Source organism: Bufo gargarizans, chromosome 5 (assembly GCF_014858855.1).
Source record: "Bufo gargarizans isolate SCDJY-AF-19 chromosome 5, ASM1485885v1, whole genome shotgun sequence".
Classification (NCBI taxonomy): Eukaryota; Metazoa; Chordata; class Amphibia; order Anura; family Bufonidae; genus Bufo; species Bufo gargarizans.
Window position 1 is genome coordinate 230,746,040 of NC_058084.1, and position 22,930 is coordinate 230,768,969.

Sequence of the window (22,930 nt, forward strand, 5' to 3'; positions counted from 1 at the left end):
CTTGTAACTGATCATGGATTCTTTTTTTTTACATATTTGGATATATTTTTACACATTTTTTTTTCTAATTATTAATTATGTCGATGTATTGATTGTCTTGATTGACACACCTTTATATGCATGTTGTTCACTTTTTACCAATGCTTGAGAAAGGCTCATGTATGAGCCGAAACGTCGCTTTTTGCCATCCTATGGGTGAATAAAAACACACTTTCATTCAAGATTCATCAGATTTGTATTCTATATCAGTGGGTAAGCACCTGTTGCCATACTTGGATCTTGCACTTGTTTTTTTTCTAATAAATATACACACACACAAAGAAATACTTTGGAGACTTCAATCTACGGATTGTTACGTTCCAACCAGTGGATCTACACAATATATATTTCCATCCGAGGGACTGTGGTGCCATTTAAAGGGGCAAAAAACATTTTTTCTTCTGTTTTCTCTGCCCAAATGTAACAGTGACAGACAAGTGTTCTTGTGGATATACAGCTGAAAACTGAGACCCGTATACCGAGTGCAAAAGCAAAAAAAAAATAAGATTTTGGTGAAACTCACCTGTAAAATCTTTTTCTCGTCTTTTCCATTGGGGGACACAGACCATGGGTATAGCTTAGAGGTATTACTAGGAGGGACACTATGCGAAAACGAAGCTCCTCCTCCTCGGGCTATACCCCCAGACACCTCCAGGAGGACTTCAGTCGTTGCAAAAGCAATAGGAGAAGAACGGAGAACGGAAAAAAAGCACAATGGAAACCATCACACCAACACACCCTGAGCATAAACAAAAAAAGTGGGCGGGAGCCGAGTCCCCCAATGGAAAAGACGAGCAAAAGATTTTACAGGTGAGTTTCACAAAAATCTCCTTTTCTCGTACATTCCATGGGGGGAGACAGACCATGGGACGTCCAAAAGCAGTCCATGGGGTGGGAAAAAAATCCAACACCGCCAGGAGAAGAAACGTCCAGCCGTCAATCGGGCACCACAGCCTGCAATACCCTGCGTCCAAGGACAGCATCAGCCGAGGCCAGCGAGTGCAACTGATAAAACTTTGTGAACGTATGCAAAGACGACCAAGTGGCAGCCTTACACAACTGGGAGGCGGAGGCGCGATTGCGTCTGGCCCAGTAAGGTCCCACTGCCCTTGTGGAGTGAGCGGTAATCCGCGCCGGGGGGACCTGACCACGAGCGCGATAGGCCGCAGCAATAGCTGAACGGATCCACCGCGCCACAGTAACCTTGGAAGCCGCCAGACCCTTACGAGACCCCTCGGGAATCACAAAGAGGAAGTCCGAACGACTAAAGGAGGTGGTGACTCCCCCTTCTCGACGTCCAGGGAGTGGAGAGCACGTTCCATGGGGTTCGCCTGAGAAGGACAAAAAGAGGGCAGGACAAGATCCTCGTTAAGGTGGAACGGAGAAACCACCTTGGGCAAAAAAGAAGGAACCGGCCGCAGCACCACCTTATCCTGGTGGAAGACCAGAAAAGGCTCCTGACAGGAAAGCGCGGCCAGCTCCGAAACCCTCCTGATGGAGGTAATGGCCACCAGAAAAACCACCTTCCAGGTGAGGAAGACTAGGGAGACCTCCCTCAGAGGCTCAAAAGGCACCTCCTGAAGGGCGCGCAGGACCAAGTTAAGATCCCAGGGGGGAAAGGGAGGAACATACGGAGGAACCGAATGCGCCACCCCCTGCAGGAAGGTTCTCACAGGCCCTAAAAAGGCAATAGACCTTTGAAAAAAGACCGCCAAGGCCGAAACCTGACCCTTCAAAGAACTGAGCGACAGCACCACCTCAAGGCCGGACTGTAGAAAGGCCAGCACCACCGGAACAGAGAAACGAAGTGGCGGAAAACCCGACTTGTCACAAAAGGTTAGATAGGCCCTCCAGGTGCGATAATAGATCCGCGAAGAAGCCGGTTTCCGAGCTCTGATCATGGTTCTCACCACTGCATCAGAGAAGCCCCTCTTCCTCAGGATGTAGGTCTCAATAGCCACGCCGTTAAACGCAACTGACGTGAATTCTGTTGGAAGAGCGGTCCCTGAGATAGAAGATCCCCTCTGTCGGGAAGAGGCCACGGAACGTCCGCTAGCATTCGGATGACGGAGAACCAGGCGCGCCGAGGCCACCTTATTGTTTAGCCGTGACGCCATTAAATCCACTTCCGGATCGGCGGCAGATGTCCTCGAACACCTCCGGATGTAGAGACCACTCTCCCGGATCCACCGTGGTGCGGCTCAGAAAATCTGCTGTCCAGTTGTTGACGCCCGGAATGCACACCGCCGACAACACTGGAACATGAGACTCCGCCCATAGGAGGATCCTCGCCACCTCCCGCATCACTGCGCGTTCCGCCCTGATGATTGACATAGGCCACAACCGTGGCATTGTCCGACTGAACACGCACCGGCCGAGCTGCAAGGAGGGAAGTCCAGTGGGAGAGGGAGTTGAAGATCGCCCTTAGTTCCAAAACGTTTATCGGTAGACTGGATTCCTCCGTCGACCAGACCCCCTGAACTGTGATGTTCCGGAGAACACTTCCCCAACCGATGAGGCTGCCATCGGTGGTGACTATTGTCCAGGAGAACGGATGGAAGGACCTCCCTGATGAGAGGTTTAGGGAGGCCTGCCACCAAGGGAGAGACAACCGAACTTGCCGGGACAGGCGGACGGGAGCGTCCAGACCCCGAGAGGTCTTGTCCCAGAGGGCAAGAATCCACTGCTGTAACGGTCGAGTGTGGAATTGGGCATACGGAGTCGCCTCGAAGGAGGCGACCATAAGGCCCAGAACCCGCATGCACTCCCGAATGGTGGGACAAGGAACTTGTAGGAGCGACACCGCCCGCCGAATCTGAGAGGACTTGGAATCTGGAAGAAACACCCGAGAACTCAAGGTGTCCAAAACCATCCCCAGGAAGGAGAGTCTCTGGGAAGGGCGCAGAGAGGATTTGGGTAGATTGATCAGCCACCCGAACCGTTCTAGAGATTGAACGGTGATTCGGACGCTGTCATCGGCCTGTGAAAGAGACGGGGCTTTTATCAAGATGTCGTCCAGGTAGGGCAACAACAAGATGCCCCTGGTGCGAAGAAGCGCCATGAGAGGCGCCAAAACCTTAGTAAAAACGCGAGGGGCGGTCGCCAACCAAAAAGGTAGGGCGACGAACTGGTAATGACTACCCCAGATGGCAAAATGCAGAAAGCGATGGTGAGACTTCGCAATCGGGACGTGTAAGTAGGCGTCTTGAATGTCCACAGACGCGAGAAATTCCCCCGGAAGCAGAGAAGCAATAACGGAGCGAAGGGACTCCATGCGAAACTTCCGCACCCTTAGAAACTTGTTCAGAAGCTTCAGAGTAAAAACCTGTTCCTTGTTCCTCCGGGGGAACGGGAAAAATGACACCCCGGTCCAGAAGAGAGGAGACCGCCAAAAAGGAGGTCCGAGGCTCTGGCTGGATCCCCCAGAATGCGAGACGGGAAAAAACGTTCCGGCAGGCTGGACGCGAACTCCAATTTGTAACTGGACGTCACAATCTCCAGAGCCCAGGTGTCCTGAACGTGAGCCCTCCAGACCTGTTGAAATGAGAGCAAACGGCCCCCCCACCATGAGGGGTGTGCGCACCCCTTCATGCGGAGGGCTGCTTGGGAGTAGGGGGACGGGCTGACTGTGCCCGTGGTCGCCAAGAGGGCTGGGGTTTGAAGAAAGGCTTTTTGCGGGAGTCCTGGGATCCCCCAGCTGACGAGGACGAAGACGTCCTGGCAGTGGAGAAGCGACGAAAGGACTGGACCCGGAACCCTGAACCCAGAGATCGAAAGGGGCGTTTGGATCTGGGTTGAGGCAGATGAGTACTCTTGCCCCCCGTTGCGGCAGAAATGAATTCGTCCAACTGGGCTCCAAAGAGCCTAGATCCTTCAAAGGGAAGGTTAGCGAGGGAACACTTGGAAGAAGCATCAGCATCCCACACCTTCAACCAAAACTCTCTGTGCTGAATAACCGAGAGGGCCAAAATACGGGCAAAGAGGGAACCGATATCCATTGAAGCTTCACAGAGATATTTAGAAGCCTGAGACATTTGGAGAATAAAATCCAGAGTGTCTGCAGGGGCATCCTGCTCCGTCAGATCCTGGTGGTGGCGCCGCAACCACACCGTAAGGGCTCTGGCAACCCAAGCGTCCGCCAGAGAAAAGATTGACTTGGAAAGTGAATCCAGGCGTCTGTCCACCGCATCCTGCAGGGAGGAACCGTCTAGGACAGGAAGGGCCGTGTTCTTGGCTAACCTGGCCACCGGAGGATCTACCTTAGGGGAAGAAGTCCACTTTTCCACTGAGTCAGAGGGGAAAGGGGAAAGCGTATCCATGCACTTGGTGGCCGAAAATTTCTGATTTGGGCGGTCCCAAGCCTTTGATATGACCGCTGTGAATTCCTCATGAACGGGGAACACCGCGGACTCCGGCTTTTTAGGTGGAAAAAGGGATAACTCCCGACTAGTGGAGGGAGTGGAATCTCCTAGGATATTAAAAGTGTCACGGACAGCCTCCACCAATTCGGATACCATGGTGGAAAGCTTAGGCAGGGGTTCCCGCTCTGTGACCTCGTCCGATCCGGACAATTCCCCCTCGGATTTGCGCTCCCCACGAGAGGGAGAGTCAACCGGGCATGCCTCAAGGCGGGGGGGGGGGGGGGGGAACTTAGAAGCAGAGTCATCCGACGAGGAATGCTGCCGCTCACGCTGCCTCTTAGACGTCAGACGCCCCCTGTGAGAATCACAGAGGAGATGGAGCGGTGGATGCTACTGGAGTAGTAGCTGCCATACACTCCATGAAGGACATGGCTGCCTTGGCAACTAGGGCCAGATCCGCTGCCGCACTAGACATGGCGGAAGCCCAGGCGGGTACCGCCGGGTCCGCAGGGGCAGAGGGAGGACTGGGCTAAGCAAGAGAAGGAGGCTGATCCTGTCCAGGAGCAGGGCACGAGTCACAGGTACCAAAGGCAGAAAAGGGCAGTAGGCACACCTTGCATGACCCCAAAGGAGGCTGAGAGGAAGCCTTGGCAGATTTAAGTGCCCCAGGTTTTGGCATGATGGAAACCCACAGTAAAAGATCTCCTACCAGTTGCTGCAAAGATCAGGAGCTGGGCAAGCTGAAATCCTACCACCCAGGCAACGCTAGCAGAAGAAGTCTCCGGTGTAGAGAGTTGAGGAGCTGCACGGGCGCGAGCTTAGAGTCTCCGGTGTAAGGAGAGACAGAGCGGCATGCCGAGGCTCCGCCCCCCCCCGAACGCGCCATGGCGCGAAATAAGCGCAAGCGCGTTTTGAAAAAACACCCCGTCGCCTTCACACGGCGCAGCAGGGGTTAATAAAGACATGGAGGAGCGGCCTGCCGGCGGGCGCTGCGGCCACGGCCTGAAGTACATGAGAAGCGCTATGGGCGCCGAGTCCCCACACCGCCGTTCCCCCCCTGTTGTAACGGTCGCCGCCCCCTGGGGTAGCTTAAAGGGGAAGAGGACTGCCAGTACTCCAGAGCCCAAAATGTCCCCCAAAGGAAAATGCCCCCATCAGGATCCTTCTCAAGCTCACCCAGGTCGGCCCCAAGAAGAGCCACAGACAAAATGACACAGAGGGAGGGAGAGGGAATGGGCAATACTTATCTGTTCAGCATGCTCCCTCGATGTCCAGACCAGCAGGGATGCACCTCCTCAGACTTCTGACTCCAATCTAGGAGAACAGTGCTCTGGTGGAGGGTAGGCAGCAGGTGTCCCAGCAGCTGGTGGGATGCCAGAGCTGACATGTTGAGCCTGGATCCACTTTTCTTCTGTGGGGGGATGGGAGGTAGCCAGGAAACGTCCAAAGACGGTGGCAGACACTCCACGGGGGCCAGGAAAGCGCCATGCTGACCTGCGTCCCCATCTGAAAACAGAAAAAAATAACAAACAGGAGAAGAATAAGCATCAACCTCCTTGAACGGACACTAAGCAAAGACTGAAGTCCTCCTGGAGGTGTCTGGGGGTATAGCCTGAGGAGGTGGAGCTTTGTTTTTGCATAGTGTCCCTCCTAGTAATACCTCTAAGCTATACCCATGGTCTGTGTCCCCCAATGGAATGTACGAGAAAAGGGATTTGTGGATAAATTAATCTTACGTTATACAGCTATTCGATACCTCACCTCTATTTCTGGCCCTCCGACCCAACGGACAGCAGGCAGCTCATTTTGAAGCAAGAGATGATTTGCTTCATCATCAAAGCCCCATTGACAAATGGCAAGGTTGGCACCAGTATCTTTAATCTGCAAACCAAAAATAAGACAAATGGCCTAAAAATCCAGAATTTACAAATCTGTTGCATGAGACAAAAGTACAGTAAAAAAAATTAAATAGATTATGGTCATGCAAATAAAAATCTAAGTAGTAAAACATAAGCTATATAAAAATTTGGTATTGCCATAATTGTTCTGTCCCACAGAAGAAGGGTCTAATTTCATTTTTAGCGCACAGTGAATTCGGTAAACAAACAAAACACACAATACAAACCACAAAAATTAACCTTCATATGACTGTGCACAGAAAATTAAATTTGTTTGCCTGGGATTTTTATACCAATGAATAATATTTAAAAATGAGGGGGGTCAGACTCCAGGCACCCACTGATCAGATTTTTTTTTTTTTTAAGAGGCCACGGTGCTCTGGTAAGTAGTGAAGCGTCTTCACAGTCTAACAAGCACAGCGCAGTCCACTGGATAGTGGCTGTGCTAGATATTGCAGCTTAGCCCCAGTCACTTGAATGGGACTGAGCTGTGACTGAACATGGCATCACATGGTCTAAGAGCTTGCTGAGCAGCACCAACATAGCTCTTGAAAGGTGGGGAGGAAAAAAAAAAAAAGAAAGAAAAAAAAGAAAAATAAGCCTGGAAGGATTAATAATTTACTGGCAGCAGCTTAGGTTCCTTTCACACAAGTGAGTCCCACGAATCGGACTTGCAGCATAAGGGCTCATGCACACGACCGTATGCCCTTCAAGACCCGAGACATACAGTCTGTGAGCAAGCCATATGTCCCGAAGCGGTGCACATCATGCGCACGGAAGTGAACAGCATCATAGGTTACCATGATACTGTGCAAATCGGGCCCCCACAAGCCTATTGTCCCGCAATCATAATATCATATGAGTGCAGGACAATAGTCCCACGGGCAGCCTGATGTGCACAGCATCATAGTAACTTATGATGCTGTGCGCTCCCGATGTATGCCGCTCTGGGACACATGGCCCGCATATCTTGGAGGGCATACGGTCGTGTGCATGAGCCCCATGTCAGGGAGAGCACCCGTCCTGAACTTCCAGTACTGCCAGGGTCGCATAGCATTATATTGATTTATGATGCCATGTAACCCTTACAGTTCTGGAATGCATTGAATAAGACTGGCAGCATTATGTCACTGTTATCCAATACATTCAAGAATTCTAAGTGTTACATAGTATCATAAATCAATATAATACTAAGCGACCCCGGCAGTTCTGGGAGTTCAGGGCGGGAGCTGTTGCATACTCACACTGCGAGTCCGGAGCGTGATACTCCTTAAGGGGCCTTAAGGTGCCGCAAACGCAGCAGATTATGTGGCAGAAAACTTTAAATGGGGTGGAATTGGGAAAAAATAAAGCAATTCTGACAGTTTTAACTTTTATTTTTTTCATACAATGTTTGCTAAAACTGACCAGCTATTTTCATTCTACAGGTCAGTGCTAATTTGGCAAAACATGTATACATGTATAGTTTTTCTTGTATTTTGATACTGAGAAAAATCCTTAGAAAAAAATAAAAATCATTTTTTTTTCCCACCTTATGGCCCCTATAACTTTTGGTGCATTTATGTGTACGGAGCTATGTGAGCGTTCATTTTCTGCATGTCGATCTGTACTTTTTATTGATGGCATTCTGGTGTGTGAAGGACTTTTTGATCATTTATTAAATTTTTTGTGGGAAATGAAGCGACAAAAAAAATGGATTTTTTGTACTCACCGTAAAATCCTTTTCTCGTAGTAGGCATTGGGGGACACAGCACCATGGGGTATATGCCCAGCTGCCACTAGGAGGCTGACACTAGAAACAAAAAAAAGTGTTGGCTCTTTCCAGGTGGGCTATACCCCTCTGCCAGAGCAGAGACAGATCAGTCGGTACAAAAGCAGTAGGAACACCACACCTGAACCAAAAAGGAAGAAAACCGAAAGCCAACAAGTCTTCAACTGGGGAGACCCGACGATCACGCAGGCAATGCCGGGACCACAAACAAGAAGAAACTAAAGAAGAGTGGGATCTGTGTCCCCCAATGCCTACTACGAGAAAAGGATTTTACGGCGAGTACAAAAAATCCATTTTTTTGTCGCTTCATTTCCCACAAAAAATTTAATAAATGATTAAAAAGTCCTTCACACACCAGAATGCCATCAATAAAAAGTACAGATCGACATGCAGAAAATGAACACTCACATTTTCTCATGCATGGCATTGGGGGACACAGCACCATGGGACGTCCAAAAGCAGTCCCCGAGAGAGGGAAGAAAAAATGCCATGCTGCCAATCTAAAGCACAGCTGCTTGCAGAACCTTGCGTCAGCAAAAGCCAGAGAATGGATATGGCAAAACTTAGAGAAAGTGTGAACTGACGCCCAGGTGGCGGCCCTGCAGACCTGGGAAGCCAATGCCTGATGACGCACCGCCCAGGAAGCCCCAACAGCCTGAGTCGAATGAGCGGTCAACCTGGAAGGGGGAGCACGGCCCTTAGCGACAAAGGCCTCCTTGACGGCCAACCGAACCCAGCGAGAGATGGTGGCCTTGGAGGCAGGCAAACCCTTACGAGGGCCCGAGGGGACCACAAAAAGAGTCAGAGCGACGGAAGGATTCCGTGAGACGAAGATACAGGCGAAGAGCCCGGACAACATCCAGGCAATGGAGGGATTTCTCCCTAGAGTGAGAAGGATTAGGGCGGAAGGAAGGAAGGAAGGAAGGACGATTTCCTCATTAATATGAAACGAGGAGACCAACTTCGGGAGAAAGGAGGGAACTGGGCACAAAACCACCTCGTCCTGATGGAACACCAGGAAAAGTGAACGACAATAAAGCGCCGCCAGTTCGGAGACCCGGCGGATGGAGGTGATGGCCACCTTAAACGAGACAAACGACAGATCTCTGCCAAGGGCTTGAAGGGTGAAGACTGAAGGGCGTCGAGGATGAGATTCAGATCCCACGGTTCCACCGGAAAACGAAAGGGAGGGGCTCGACGGACAACACCCTGCAGAAAAGTCCTAACCTGAACCTGCAAGGCCACAGGACGCTGGAAGAGGACCGATAGGGCCGAAATCTGACCCCTGAGAGAAGCCAGGCAAAGACCCTTCTCAAAACCGGCCTGAAGAAAAGCAAACATGTTAGGGACGGAGAAACAAAAGGGTGAACTGGGGTTTGCCAGCGTGAAGCATCGTCTGGATGACCGAATCCGAGAGTCCGCGGGACTTCAGGACCACGGTCTCAACAGCCAAGCTGTCAAACGAAGCTGAGGTAAATGCGGGTGGAACAGAGGGCCCTGAGAAAGAAGATTGTGGCGAAGGGGAAGTCGCCACGGAATGTCGGCAAGCAGAAACACCATATCTGCGTACCACGCTCTGCGGGGCCAATCCGGAGCCACCAGGATCGCCGGAACACGGGCTGCCTTGAGACGCTTGAGTACTCTGGGCAGGGGAGGAATGGGGCGGAAACAGGTAAAGAAGGTCGAACTGAGACCAAACCAGAACTAGGGCGTCGACCGCGAGAGCCTGAGGGTCCCTGGATCACGCGACATAGCGCAGGAGCCTGTGGTTGAGGCGCAACGCGAAGAGATCCACGTCCGGAGCTCCCCAACGGTGACAAAGTTGGAGGAACACATCTGGGTGAAGAGCCCATTCGCCCGGGTCAACGCGCTGACGACTGAGGAAGTCTGCCGCCCAATTGTCAACCCCAGGGGATGTGTACGGCGGAGAAGACGGAGACATGCCTCTCCGCCCACCTCAGGATATGGGAGGCTTCCTTTAGGGCCATCACGCTCCTGGTGCCCCCTTAGTGGTTCAGGTAGGCCACGGCAGTGGAATTGTCTGTCTGAAGCCGGATCGGGAGACCGGGGAGACGTGGGGTCCAGTGAGACAGAGGCAGGAAAATCGCCCGGAGCTCGAGAACATTGATCTGCAGGGAAGATTCCTGAGCAGACCAAAGACCCTGGACAGTGAGAGACCCGAAGACCGCCCCCCAACCCGAGAGGCTGGCGTCCGTCGTGATTACTCGCCAACTGGGGGGAAGGAAGGACCAGCCCAGGGACACTGTCCGAGATCCTGGCGAAGCTGGGGAGGGAGATGAATCCAGCGATCGAGGCCAGTCGGGGACTTGTCCCACCTGGACAGGATGAACAACTGAAGGTGTCGGGAATGGAATTGGGAATGGCCTCGAACGAGGCCACCATCCTCCCCAGGACGCGCATGCACATCCTGATGGTGAGAGGACGGGTCGCGGAGACGAGTCACCCCCGCCTGAAGAGAGGCAATCTTTTTCAGGGGAAGGAACACCCGCCCGAGGCGAGTGTCGAAAATCATGCCTAGAAAGAGCATCCTCCGGCATGGGATGAGAGAGGACTTGGAGTGGTTGATGAGCCACCCGAACTGGGCAAGAGCTGAGAGGGTGATGTGTAGGCTGGACAGGTTGTCCTCCAATGACTGTGCCCGAATCAGAAGGTCGTCCAGGTAAGGCACCAAGGCGACCCCCCTGGCCCTGAGAAGGGCCATAAGAGGCGCTAGCACCTTGGTGAAAACCCTCGGAGCGGAGGCCAGGCCGAAGGGCATGGCGACAAATTGAAAATGAAGAGAACCCACCGCGAAGCAAAGGAACTTTTGATGGGAGAGGGCAATGGGGACGTGCAGATAAGTGTCCTGGATGTTGATGGAAGACAGGAACTCGTCCGCCTCCAAGGAGATCGCCGACCGGAAGGATTCCATACGAAAATGACGGACCCGGACAAAGTGATTGAGCGCCTTCGGGTCCAGTATTGGCCGTAGCGAACCGCCCTTCTTGGGAACCGTAAACAGATTTGAGTAGTAACCCCAAAAGCGTTCTGACTCCAGAACCATGACTCCTAGAGAGCAAAGGGAGACCTGGGGGGCGGCACGACGTGAGGAAGATGACTGAAGATCGGAAAATTCGATCTTGTATCCGGAGGAAACCACCTCCAGGACCCAAGCATCTTCCACATTTTCTTGCCAGACATTCTGAAAGGCGAGCAGGCGCCCTCCCACCTGGACCGAGGCATGCGGAAGGAGGCTTAGTGGACTGGGGGCGAGCAGGTTTGGGCTTGGCCTTAAAGGAAGGCCTGGTGGACTTCTTGTCTGATTGGGCGGGGGGAGGACCCAGGGAAGCGACGGCGGCAAGGCTGGTTCTGGGGAAGAAGAGAAGAGAACTCTTACCGCCAGTGGCCTCAGAGATGAGCTCCTCCAAACGCTTCCCACCGAGGAAGGGAAATCAGAGCCTTCTTGAAGGCGGAATCCGCCGCCCAAGAACGAAGCCAGATGGTGCGAGGGATGGCCACAGAGTTAGCGGCTGCACGGCCAGAGCGGCGGGCTGATTCCATAGAGGCATTGCAAAGAAACTTGGACGCCTGGTAAATTTGAGATGCAAGAACTGCCAGGTACCCCTGGACCGAGTCTGGAGGTAAGGCTCGGACCAGCTGTTTAGCCCAGATAGTGCAGGCCTTAGCCACCCAGGAAGCAGCAAACGCAGGACGGAAGGTGGCACCACCCGCTGCCACGAAAACAGACTTAGCCAAAGAGTCGACCCGTTTGTCAGCAGGATCCGACAAGGAAGCCGCATCAGCCAGGGGAAGGGTAGTAGCTTTCGCCAGGCGAGCAACCTGAGGAGGCACCGTCCAAAGATTGACGGATTCCTCAGAAAAAGGATAAGGGAGATCAGAGGCCTTGGTAAGGTGAAGACGCCGGTCAGGGTGACCCCACTCCTTTGCCAGAAATGCATAGAGATCCTCATGATTCGGGAAAACCACAGTGGATCGTCTAGTACGGCGGAAGGACACCGACTCCTGAGAGGAGGAAGAAGGATCGTCCAGCACATGGAGCGCGTCCCGGACGGCTTTGATGAGATCCTGTATGTCCGCAGACATCGCCGAGCACAGCTCTGATTCCGAATCAGAAGCAGAGGAGTCCCCAGGAGCGGCAGAAAAAGAAATCTGTCAGTCTCAGACTTATCCGGGAAATTATCCGAGGAAGCTGAGGAAGACCAGGAGTCAGCAGAGACCGTACAAGGTCGCTTACGGGACCGCGTGTTAGTGTGAGAACGGACATCCCTAGCAGGGGGGGGGGGTGTCTCTACCAGAGGCAGCTGCAATTTGGGCAGGCAGACTGCGCCAGGGATTAGGAGAGGCTGGGGGGGTCGCGGGGGCGGACTGTGTTTGAGGCACTGCGCGCAGAGAGAGCTGCCTGCCGGATCCAGCAAAACGTATGCCAACTGATGGCATTTGTAACACTGATCAGTATCCTGATCAGTCCGAAAATTGCATTGAAATGCCGGATCCGTCTTTCCCGTGTTATCCGGCATTTATTATTTTCACCTTTTTCCGTTCTGCGCATGACTGATCCGGCACCAATACATTCCTATGGGAAAAAATGCCGGATCCGGCATTCAGGCAAGTCCTTTTTTTGGCCGGAGACAAAACCGTACCATGCTGCAATGCATTTTTCTGACTGATCAGGAATTTTAAGACTGATCAGGATCCTGATCAGTCTCACAAATGCCATCAGATGGCATACATTGACGGAACTGCTTGCCGGACCACTTTGCCGCAATTGTGAAAGTATTTGGAATGGTACAGGCACTCTGTCACCTGAAGCTGCGGAGAGGTGTTTCTATAAGTGGATGTTGATGTTATATAAATACAGTGTTTAAATATAGTGTGCAGTGAGACCATATATGATAAAATATATTTAGTTAATAGAACATATAGTGCGGTATTTTGAATGCCTATGGAAAATACATTCCTATGTAAAAAAAAACAAAAACACACACACGCCAGATCCAGCATTTAGGCCAGACTTTTTCGCCGGAGATAAAACCGTAGCATGCTGCGGTTTTATCTTTTGCCTGATCAGTCAAAATGACTGAACTGAAGACATCCTGAACGGATTACTCTCCATTCAGAATGCATGGGGATAAAACCGAGTTTTTCTCCCGGCATTGAGCCGTTTTGACGGAACTCTATGCTGGAAAATAAAAACTCTAGTGTGAAATTACCCTTAAAGTAGGTAAAAAGAAGTGAAAAAAATATAATAAAATTGAGAATAGTAAAAAAACAAAAACAAATTGAAAGGGGATAGATAGATAGATATATCTCTATCTATTACTGTAGGTGTAGTTCATTCGTATATAGTACCCCAGTAGAGCTCCCGTGTAGAGTTACCAACTGTAGGAGGCAGGGTGTCTTCCACTTTTTGGGTGTTTACACAAGATATATCCCATGTAATCCACTGCACTTGTTTGGTTCTTTAGTGGTTTGGGGGAGCCACTTTGGGGGTGTGGCCATGTTGCTGATTGGGGTTGGCTAAAAAGTGGACCGGATTTCCATATTGAAATCAGTCCTTGGGCATCACTCACATTAGTGATAGTATTGGTGAAGAAAGCAATAGGCTCTTTATAATAATAATAATAAAATAAAAAAAACAAGGGATATATAGTGTATCATTATGTATATTTTGATGGAAACAGCTAGGTTTGTTTGGGTATAAAGTTCATTCTACTATACATTTTAGTTTGGGGAGGGTTTGCTCATTCTATTCGTAGTCCACTTCTGTCATATAGGTCTATTTGCATTAGATGTTTTAAAAAACAGAGGTGCGTTTTGTATCCCTGCTTGTGTCCAAGTGATTCATTTGGGCATCGTTTAACACCTTAAGGACCAGGCCATTTTTTGCAAATCTGACCAGTGTCACTTTATGTGGTGATAACTTTAAAACGCTTTAACTTAATTATGAAATTGGTTTCTTGGAATGTAAGAGGGTTGAGATCCCCTTATAAAAGGATTATGGTCTTGCGCCACCTCAAGAAATTAATTGCCGATATAGCTTTGATACAGGAAACACACCTGGGGAGGGTGATTTTTGGCGCATGCAACGCATGTGGGTGGGACAAATATATGGTTCCCCTTCAGACGGGAGAAAAGCGGGGGTGATGATCTTAATACACAAGAAGCTTAGATGTGATGCTTTATCGACTGACAGATGACAGGGGAAGACTACTGAAAATTGTTCTGGATATGGATGTAGGCAGGCTGACACTGTTTAATATATATGGACCCAATTCTTTGCAACCCAGTTTTTTTTCTGAGCTGGAATTGAAAGTCCTACAGGAGGGTCTAGGAAACACGATACTGATGGGAGACCTGAACGCAGTCCATAATATCCAAGAGGACTGCAGGCGGGGGGTTGCTGAAAATTTACAGCGACGGGGAACAACCGTGCAGAGACTGACACTTGAGCCCTTATTGCAGTCTACAACCCTGATAGATATATGGAGGCATTTGAACCCAACGGAACGGGAGTTTACCCATTTCTGTTCCGCTCATCAGTGTTGGTCTAGAATAGACTATGCACTAATCTCACCAAGACTGACGGGGAGAGTACAGAGAGCAGAGATACTGGATATGTTAATAACCGACCATGCCCTGGTGTCACTATCTCTATTGGAGAATATACCTAGGAGGTACAGACTACATATGGCGCATGCCTAGCTATTTAGCCACGGATGAGGAATTTCTCCTTCAATTAAAGGGGTTGTGGTGGGATTTTGTAACTACCAATGGGGAGCACCAAGATAACCACACCCTATTTTGGGACACGGCCAAAGCGAATAATATCGCGTTTAGCATAGATCTGTTCAGTACCATGGACAGCAGGACGCCTGAGAACCTTCCCCGTCTGCAATAACTGAGCAGACGGGGAAGGTGAAGGAGGGGAGCTCCCTCAGTCTGTCCCTCCATTCATCTGGGGGCTGCAAAGGCACAGCAGCTCCCCGATGGCAAAGTGAGGGACCTCCTTGACTTAACCCTTCCCATACCGCGGTCCGTACAGAGTCAGCATTGAGCCTGGCTGCCCTCGGCATTGATCCTGGGTGCCTGGCTGTGTGTGACAGCCGGCACTCAGCACTGTCACCATGGTGACAGTTTACTGCCAGGACGAGTATACTCGTCCAAGATCCTGAAGGGGTTAAGGTTGTGTTTATTTGTAGTAACTAAATCGGCTGTGTAGATATGCAAGGTCAAATCTATTTCGACTTAAAGATGATGCATTTGTCTGCTAGTGTTCTGTATCTTGGGTTTAGAGATAGATCGAAAATAATATATATATATATACAGTCATGTGAAAAAATTAGGACACCCTTTGAAAGCATGTGGTTTTTTGTAACATTTTTAATAAAAGGTTATTTCATCTCCGTTTCAACAATACAGAGAGATTTAAGTAATCCGACTAAACAAAGAAAACTGAAGAAAAGTCTTTTCAAGATCTTCTGTAAATGTCATTCTACAAAAATGCCTATTCTAACTGAGGAAAAAGATAGGACACCCTTGCCCCTAATAGCGAGTGTTACCTCCTTTGGCTGAAATAACTGCAGTGAGACGGTTCTTGTAGCCATCTACCAGTCTTCGACATCGGTCTGAGGAAATTTTACCCCACTCCTCAATGCAGAACTTTTTCAGCTGTGAGATGTTTGAGGGGTTTCTTGCACGTACAGCCCTTTTCAAGTCACCCCACAGCATCTCAATGGGATTCAAATCTGGACTTTGACTTGGCCATTCCAGGACTCTCCATTTCTTCTTTTTCAGCCAATCTTTGGTTGATTTACTAGTATGTTTTGGGTCATTGTCATGTTGCATGGTCCAGTTCCGCTTCAGCTTTAATTTTCTAACTGATGGTCTCACATGTTCTTCAAGCACCTTCTGATACACAGTAGAATTCATCGTGGATTCTATGATGGTGAGCTGACCAGGTCCTGCTGCAGCAAAGCAGCCCCAAACCATGACACTTCCACCTCCATGCTTCACAGTTGGTATGAGGTTCTTTTCTTGGAATGCTGTGTTTGGTTTACGCCAAACATGTCCTCTGCTGTTGTGTCCAAATAATTCAATTTTGGACTCATCTGTCCAAAGAACATTATTCCAGAAGTCCTGGTCTTTGTCAACTTTATCTCTGGCAAATGTCAGTCTGGCCTCGATGTTTCTCTTGGAAAGCAAAGGTTTCCTCCTTGCACACCTCCCATGCAAGTTAAACTTGTACAGTCTCTTTCTGATTGTAGAGGCATGTACTTCTACATCAACAGTAGCCAGAGCCTGCTGTAGTTCTCGAGATGACACTTTAGGGTTTTTGGAGACCTCTTTTAGCATCTTGCGGTCTGCTCTTGGGGTGAACTTGCTGGGGCGACCAGTCCTGGGCATGTTGGCAGTTGTTTTGAAAGCCCTCCACTTGTAGACTATCTTCCGGACAGTGGAATGGCTGATTTCAAAATCTTTTGAGATCTTTTTAAATCCCTTCCCAGACTCATAGGCTGCTACAATCTTTTTTCTGAAGTCCTCTGACAGCTCTTTTGCTCTCACAATGGTGCTCACTCTCACTTCAACAGTCAGGAGCACACCAAACTAAATGTCTGAGGTTTAAATAGGGCAAGCCTCATTCAACATGCAGAGTAACGATCTACTAATTATGTGCACCTGGTGTGATATACCTGTGTGAGATCTGAGCCAATTTAAGAGGGAATACATGTGAGGGTGTCCTATCTTTTTCCTCAGTTAGAATAGGCATTTTTGTAGAATGACATTTACAGAAGATCTTGAAAAGGCTTTTCTTCAGTTTTCTTTGTTTAGTTGGATTACTTTAATCTCTCTGTATTGTTGAAACGGAGATGAAATAACCTTTTATTAAAAATGTTACAAAAAACCACATGCTTTCAAAGGGTGTCCTAATTTTTTCACATGACTGTATATATATATATATATATATATATATATATATATATATATATATATATATATATATATATATATTATTTTTTATTAACTAGCAGTACCACCAAGCCAAAAAACAGTAAAAGATGGGTGCACTGTCCGAGTATGGTAACTGGTGCTTACCCACTAATACGGAATAGAAAAATCGGACTGCACTCCAAAGAATCTTCAGTGAAAAAGGATTTATTCACCCAAAGGGTGGCACAAGCGATGTTTCGGCTCTCACATGAGCCTTTCTCAAGCATTGATAAGAAGTGAGCAGGTTACATATAAAGGTGTACCAATCAAAACAATTAGTGCTTCAACTTAATTAACACTTACAAATAAATCAACAAAGAAATGTTAAAGTGAAAAGCATACATCCAGTTTGTTATAATGAAGAAAGTGACACGTGCAGTAAATACATAAGTGCATAGTGTCTCAAAATTACATATAAGCCAACCCGAATATAAGCAGAGGCCCCTAATTTTACCCCCAAAAAATGGGAAAAATTATTGACTCGAGTATAAGACTAGGGTGGGAAATGCTGCAGCTACTGTTAAATTTCAAAAATAAAAATAGATACCGTACCAATAAAATTACATTGAGGCATCAGTAGGTTAAAGGTTTTTGAATATTTATTTCAAAGAAAAACAATATGGTATTAACAACTAAAAGTACAAAAAACAACTAAAGCAAATATTCGATTTTTGGGAAAATACCAGTTAATGCAAATTTTTATGCGAAAATTTGAATGCGATTTTTTTTGCGCATTTTCGCCATCAAGACCTAGACTCGTGTATAAGACGAGGGGGCTTTTTGATCACAAAAATATGTGCCAAAAAACTCGACTTATACTCGAGTATATACGGTAATTCCTCAAAGTCCATAATTATTCTCAGCTGTATTATGCAAAACATGTTAATCACATAGATCTTAATAATGCACATGTGAGGGGGAAAAAGGAGGGAGGGAATCAGTTGATTGATACCTGCTATAGTGCTAGCGACCCCGTAGACCATAGCGCTGTACAGTGCGTCCTTGTAATTCCTCTGCGCATGTCCCGATAGGCTCAAGCGCCAGCCATGGTGCGCACGTGCGTCGCAAGGTCACATATCAGTGATGTAAGCGGTGCACTCCGTGATGACCCACGGCATCCTATGCATCTGTCAGAAGAACAGGGCGCATGCGCAACATTCCCATAATAATATATATATATATATATATATATATATATATATATATACACACACATACATACATACACACACACACATACATATATACACACACATACCAGATACGGGAGCATTGCCATATACAACTATATACGCTAATAATATGGCACGTGCTTGAGTATGACGCAGCAGCCTATCGGGACATGCGCAGAGGGATTACAAGGACGCGCTGTACAGCGCGATGGTCTACGGGGTCGCTAGCACTATACCAGGTATCAATCAACTGATTCCCTCCCTCCTTTTCCCCCCCTCACATGTGCATTATTAAGATCTATGTGATTAACACGTTTTGTATAATACAGCTGAGAATAATTATGGACTTTGAGGAATTATATGTAATTTTGATACACTATGCACTTTATGTATTTACTGCACGTGTCACTTTGTTCATTATAACAAACTGGATGTATGCTTTTCACTTTGTAACATTTCTTTGTTGATTTATTTGTAAGTGTTAATTAAGTTGAAGCACTAATTATTTTGATTGGTACACCTTTATATGTAACCTGCTCACTTCTTATCAATGCTTGAGAAAGGCTCATGTGAGAGCCGAAACATCGCTTGTGCCACCCTTTGGGTGAATAAATCCTTTTTCACTGAAGATTCTTTGGAGTGCATGCATCTCTCTCTCTCTGCGCGCGCATCTCTCTCTGCGCGCGCATCTCTCTCTGCGCGCGCATCTCTCTCTGCGCGCGCATCTCTCTCTGCGCGCGCATCTCTCTCTGCGCGCGCATCTCTCTCTGCGCGCGCATCTCTCTCTGCGCGCGCATCTCTCTCTGCGCGCGCATCTCTCTCTGCGCGCGCATCTCTCTCTGCGCGCGCATCTCTCTCTGCGCGCGCATCTCTCTCTGCGCGCGCATCTCTCTCTGCGCGCGCATCTCTCTCTGCGCGCGCATCTCTCTCTGCGCGCGCATCTCTCTCTGTGCTCGCATCTCTCTCTGTGCTCGCATCTCTCTGTGCGCGCATCTCTCTCTGTGCGCGCATCTCTCTCTCTCTGTGCGCGCATCTCTCTCTCTCTCTGTGCGTGCATCTCTCTCTCTCTGTGCGTGCATCTCTCTCTCTCTCTCTCTGTGCGTGCATCTCTCTCTCTCTCTCTCTGTGCGTGCATCTCTCTCTCTCTCTCTGTGCGTGCATCTCTCTCTCTCTCTCTGTGCGTGCATCTCTCTCTCTCTCTCTGTGCGTGCATCTCTCTCTCTCTCTCTGTGCGTGCATCTCTCTCTCTCTCTCTGTGCGTGCATCTCTCTCTCTCTCTGTGCGTGCATATCTCTCTCTCTCTGTGCATCTCTCTCTCTCTGTGCATCTCTCTCTCTCTCTGTGCATCTCTCTCTCTCTCTGTGCATCTCTCTCTCTCTCTCTGTGCATCTCTCTCTCTCTCTCTGTGCATCTCTCTCTCTCTCTGTGCATCTCTCTCTCTCTCTGTGCATCTCTCTCTCTCTCTGTGCATCTCTCTCTCTCTCTGTGCATCTCTCTCTCTCTGCATCTCTCTCTCTATCTGTGTCTCTCTCTCTCTCTCTGTGCGTGCATCTCTCTCTCTCTCTCTGTGCGTGCATCTCTCTCTCTCTCTCTGTGTGCATCTCTCTCTCTCTCTCTGTGCGTGCATCTCTCTCTCTCTCTCTGTGCGTGCATATCTCTCTCTCTGTGCATCTCTCTCTGTGCATCTCTCTCTCTCTCTGGCATCTCCTCTCTCTCTGTGCATCTCTCTCTCTCTCTCTGTGCATCTCTCTCTCTCTCTGCATCTCTCTCTCTCTCTGTGCATCTCTCTCTCTCTCTGTGCATCTCTCTCTCTGCATCTCTCTCTCTCTCTGTGCGTGCATCTCTTCTCTCCTCTGTGCGTGCATCTCTCTCTCTCTGTGCGTGCATATCTCTCTCTCTCTGTGCACTCTCTCTCTCTGTGCATCTCTCTCTCTGTGCATCTCTCTCTCTCTCTGTGCATCTCTCTCTCTCTCTGTGCATCTCTCTCTCTCTCTGTGCATCTCTCTCTCTCTCTTTTGGCATCTCTCTCTATCTGCATATCTCTGCTCTCTGTGGGTGCATCTATATCTTCTCCTCTGTGCGTGCATCTCTCTCTTCATCTCTGTGCGTGCATCTATCCTCTCTCTCTGTGGTGCCATATCTCCTCTCTCTCGGTGCATCTCTCTCTCTGTGCCTCTCTCTCTCTCCGGTGCATCCTCTCATCTCTGTGCATCTCTCTCTCTCTTGTGATCTCTCTCTCTCTCTTCTGTGCTCTCTCTCCTCTCTCTGTGCATCTCTCTCTCTCTCTCTGTTATCTCTCTCTCTCTTCTGTGCATCTCTCTCTCTCCCTCTGTGCATCTTCTTCTTCTGCAATCTCTCTTCTCTCTCCTCTGGGCATAATCTATCTCTCTCTCTCTTTGCGTGAATCTCTTCTCATCGCTCTCGGTGCGTGCATCTTCTCTCTCTCTCTTGTGAGTGCATCTCTCTATCTATCTCTGTTAGTGCATCTCTCCTCTCTCTGTGCGGCAGATCTCTCTCTCTCTGTGCATCTCTCTCTCTGTGCATCTCTCTCTCTCTGTGCATCTCTCTCTCTCTCTGTGCATCTCTCTCTCTCTCTGTGCATCTCTCTCTCTCTCTCTCTGTGCATCTCTCTCTCTCTCTGTGCATCTCTCTCTCTCTCTGTGCATCTCTCCTCTCTCTCTGTGCATCTCTCTCTCTCTGTGCATCTCTCTCTCTCATCTCTCTCTCTCTCTCTGCATCTCTCTCTCTCTCTCTCTGTGCATCTCTCTCTCTCTCTGTGCATCTCTCTCTCTCTGTGCATCTCTCTCTCTCTCTCTGTGCTCTCTCTCTCTCTGTGCATCTCTCTCTCTCTCTCTGTGCATCTCTCTCTCTCTCGTGCATCTCTCTCTCGTGCATCTCTCTCTCTCTGTGCATCTCTCTCTCTCTGTGCATCTCTCTCTCTCTCTCTGTGCATCTCTCTCTCTCTCTCTGTGCATCTCTCTCTCTCTCGTGCATCTCTCTCTCTCTCTGTGCATCTCTCTCTCTCTCTGTGCATCTCTCTCTCTGTGCATCTCTCTCTCTGTGCATCTCTCTCTCTGTGCATCTCTCTCTCTCTCTGTGCATCTCTCTCTCTCTGTGCATCTCTCTCTCTCTCTGTGCATCTCTCTCTTTATTTCTCCATACAGTACAGACCAAAATTTTGGACACACCTTCTTATTCAAAAAGAGTTCTTTATTTTCTTGACTCTGAAAATTGTAGATTCACATTGAAGGCATCAAAACTATGAATTAACACATGTGGAATTATATACATAACAAAAAAGTGTGACAACTGAAAAAAACGCAATTAGACTTACCGGTAATTCTGTTTCCTTGAGTCCACCATGACAGCTCTACTATGAGATTGAACCTTGACCTCTGTAGAGGCAGGAACACACAGAGTTTAAAAGGCCACCACCCACTCACCCTCAATGCTTTCCAAATTACCAAGTGGGTGCAGCCTTAATTTATCTCAGGGAAGGGGGAACTGGGCAGTCATGGTGGACTCAAGGAAACAGAATTACCGGTAAGTCTAATTACGGTTTTTCCATTTCGTCCACTATGACGGCTCTACTATGAGAACTACCAGATTATTAAATAGGGTGGGTAACCGCCTGCAGAACCTTCTGACCGAAGGTTAAGTCCGCAGAAGCCGACACATTAATTCGGTAATGTTTGATAAAGGTATTTATATTCGACCAGGTGGCCGTTCTACAAATTTTGTCTAGGGAGACACCTCCTCTTTCTGCCACGAAGAAGCCATAGCTCTTGTAGAGTGAGCTTTTATATTTGTGGGGCTGTTTAGACCCGACTTCTGATAGCAACAAATAGTAGATCTGATCCATCTTCCAATGGTGGCTTTGGATGCCTTTTTCCCCTTGTTTGGACTTACTGAATGAAAAGATTATTGAATGAAAAGATCATCATCCTGCCTACATTCTTTTATTGAATCTAGGTACTGTATGACAGTATCCCGAACATCCAGGAGCTGGAACTGATCTTGTGATGGACAGTCCTTGGGAAAGGATGGAAGAATAATTTCTTAGTCTCTGTGAAAGTCCGACACCACTTTCGGGAGGAAACCCGGATCCAAACGTAAAACTATTATGTCCGGGAAGATGGTAAGGTATGGTTCCCTGCAGGACAGCACCTGGATTTCGCCCAGTCGTCTGGCTGAAGTAATTGCCACTAGGAAGGCTGCTTTTAATGATAGGCGTTTGAGTGATATATCCTGGCTAGGAGAAAAAGGTGAACCTGTAATATTTCTCAGGACCAAGTTTAAATCCCATTGAGGCGTCCTAGGGGTTAGGGAAGGCCTCAACTTCCTTATCCACCTATGACTGGCTAGGTCCGTATCATAACAAGCCCCCAAGGCAGAGACCTGTACTTTGAGAGTACTTGGTCTAAGGCCCAGATCTAACCATTGTTGGAGAAAGTCTGGAACTTTTTCAATATTTGGGGAAGAGTATCTCTTCCATATCTTAAGATATATCGCAGATTAAGTGTATTTATAACCTTCTCTGATAGCCCTCTGCTTTTTAGGACTTCGTGTTCAGGATCCAGGCTGATAATTTGAACAGACCTGGATTCTGGTGAAGAATTGGGCACTGAGAAAAAATGTTACCCTATGGGGGGGGGGGGGGGGGGAATTATCCAGGGTTCT

At 48.6% G+C, this 22,930-nt stretch overlaps 1 protein-coding gene across 1 annotated transcript in view; it reads right to left on the reverse strand.

The window, feature by feature from the left end:
• The window catches only part of CCT5 (chaperonin containing TCP1 subunit 5), a 161,989-nt gene that overhangs the window by 53,631 nt on the left and 85,428 nt on the right, over positions 1 to 22,930 (reverse strand). The window contains exon 7 of the mRNA XM_044295129.1: positions 6,162 to 6,281. Coding sequence (XP_044151064.1) covers positions 6,162 to 6,281 — 120 coding nt within the window. The remainder of the gene's footprint in view (positions 1 to 6,161; positions 6,282 to 22,930) is intronic.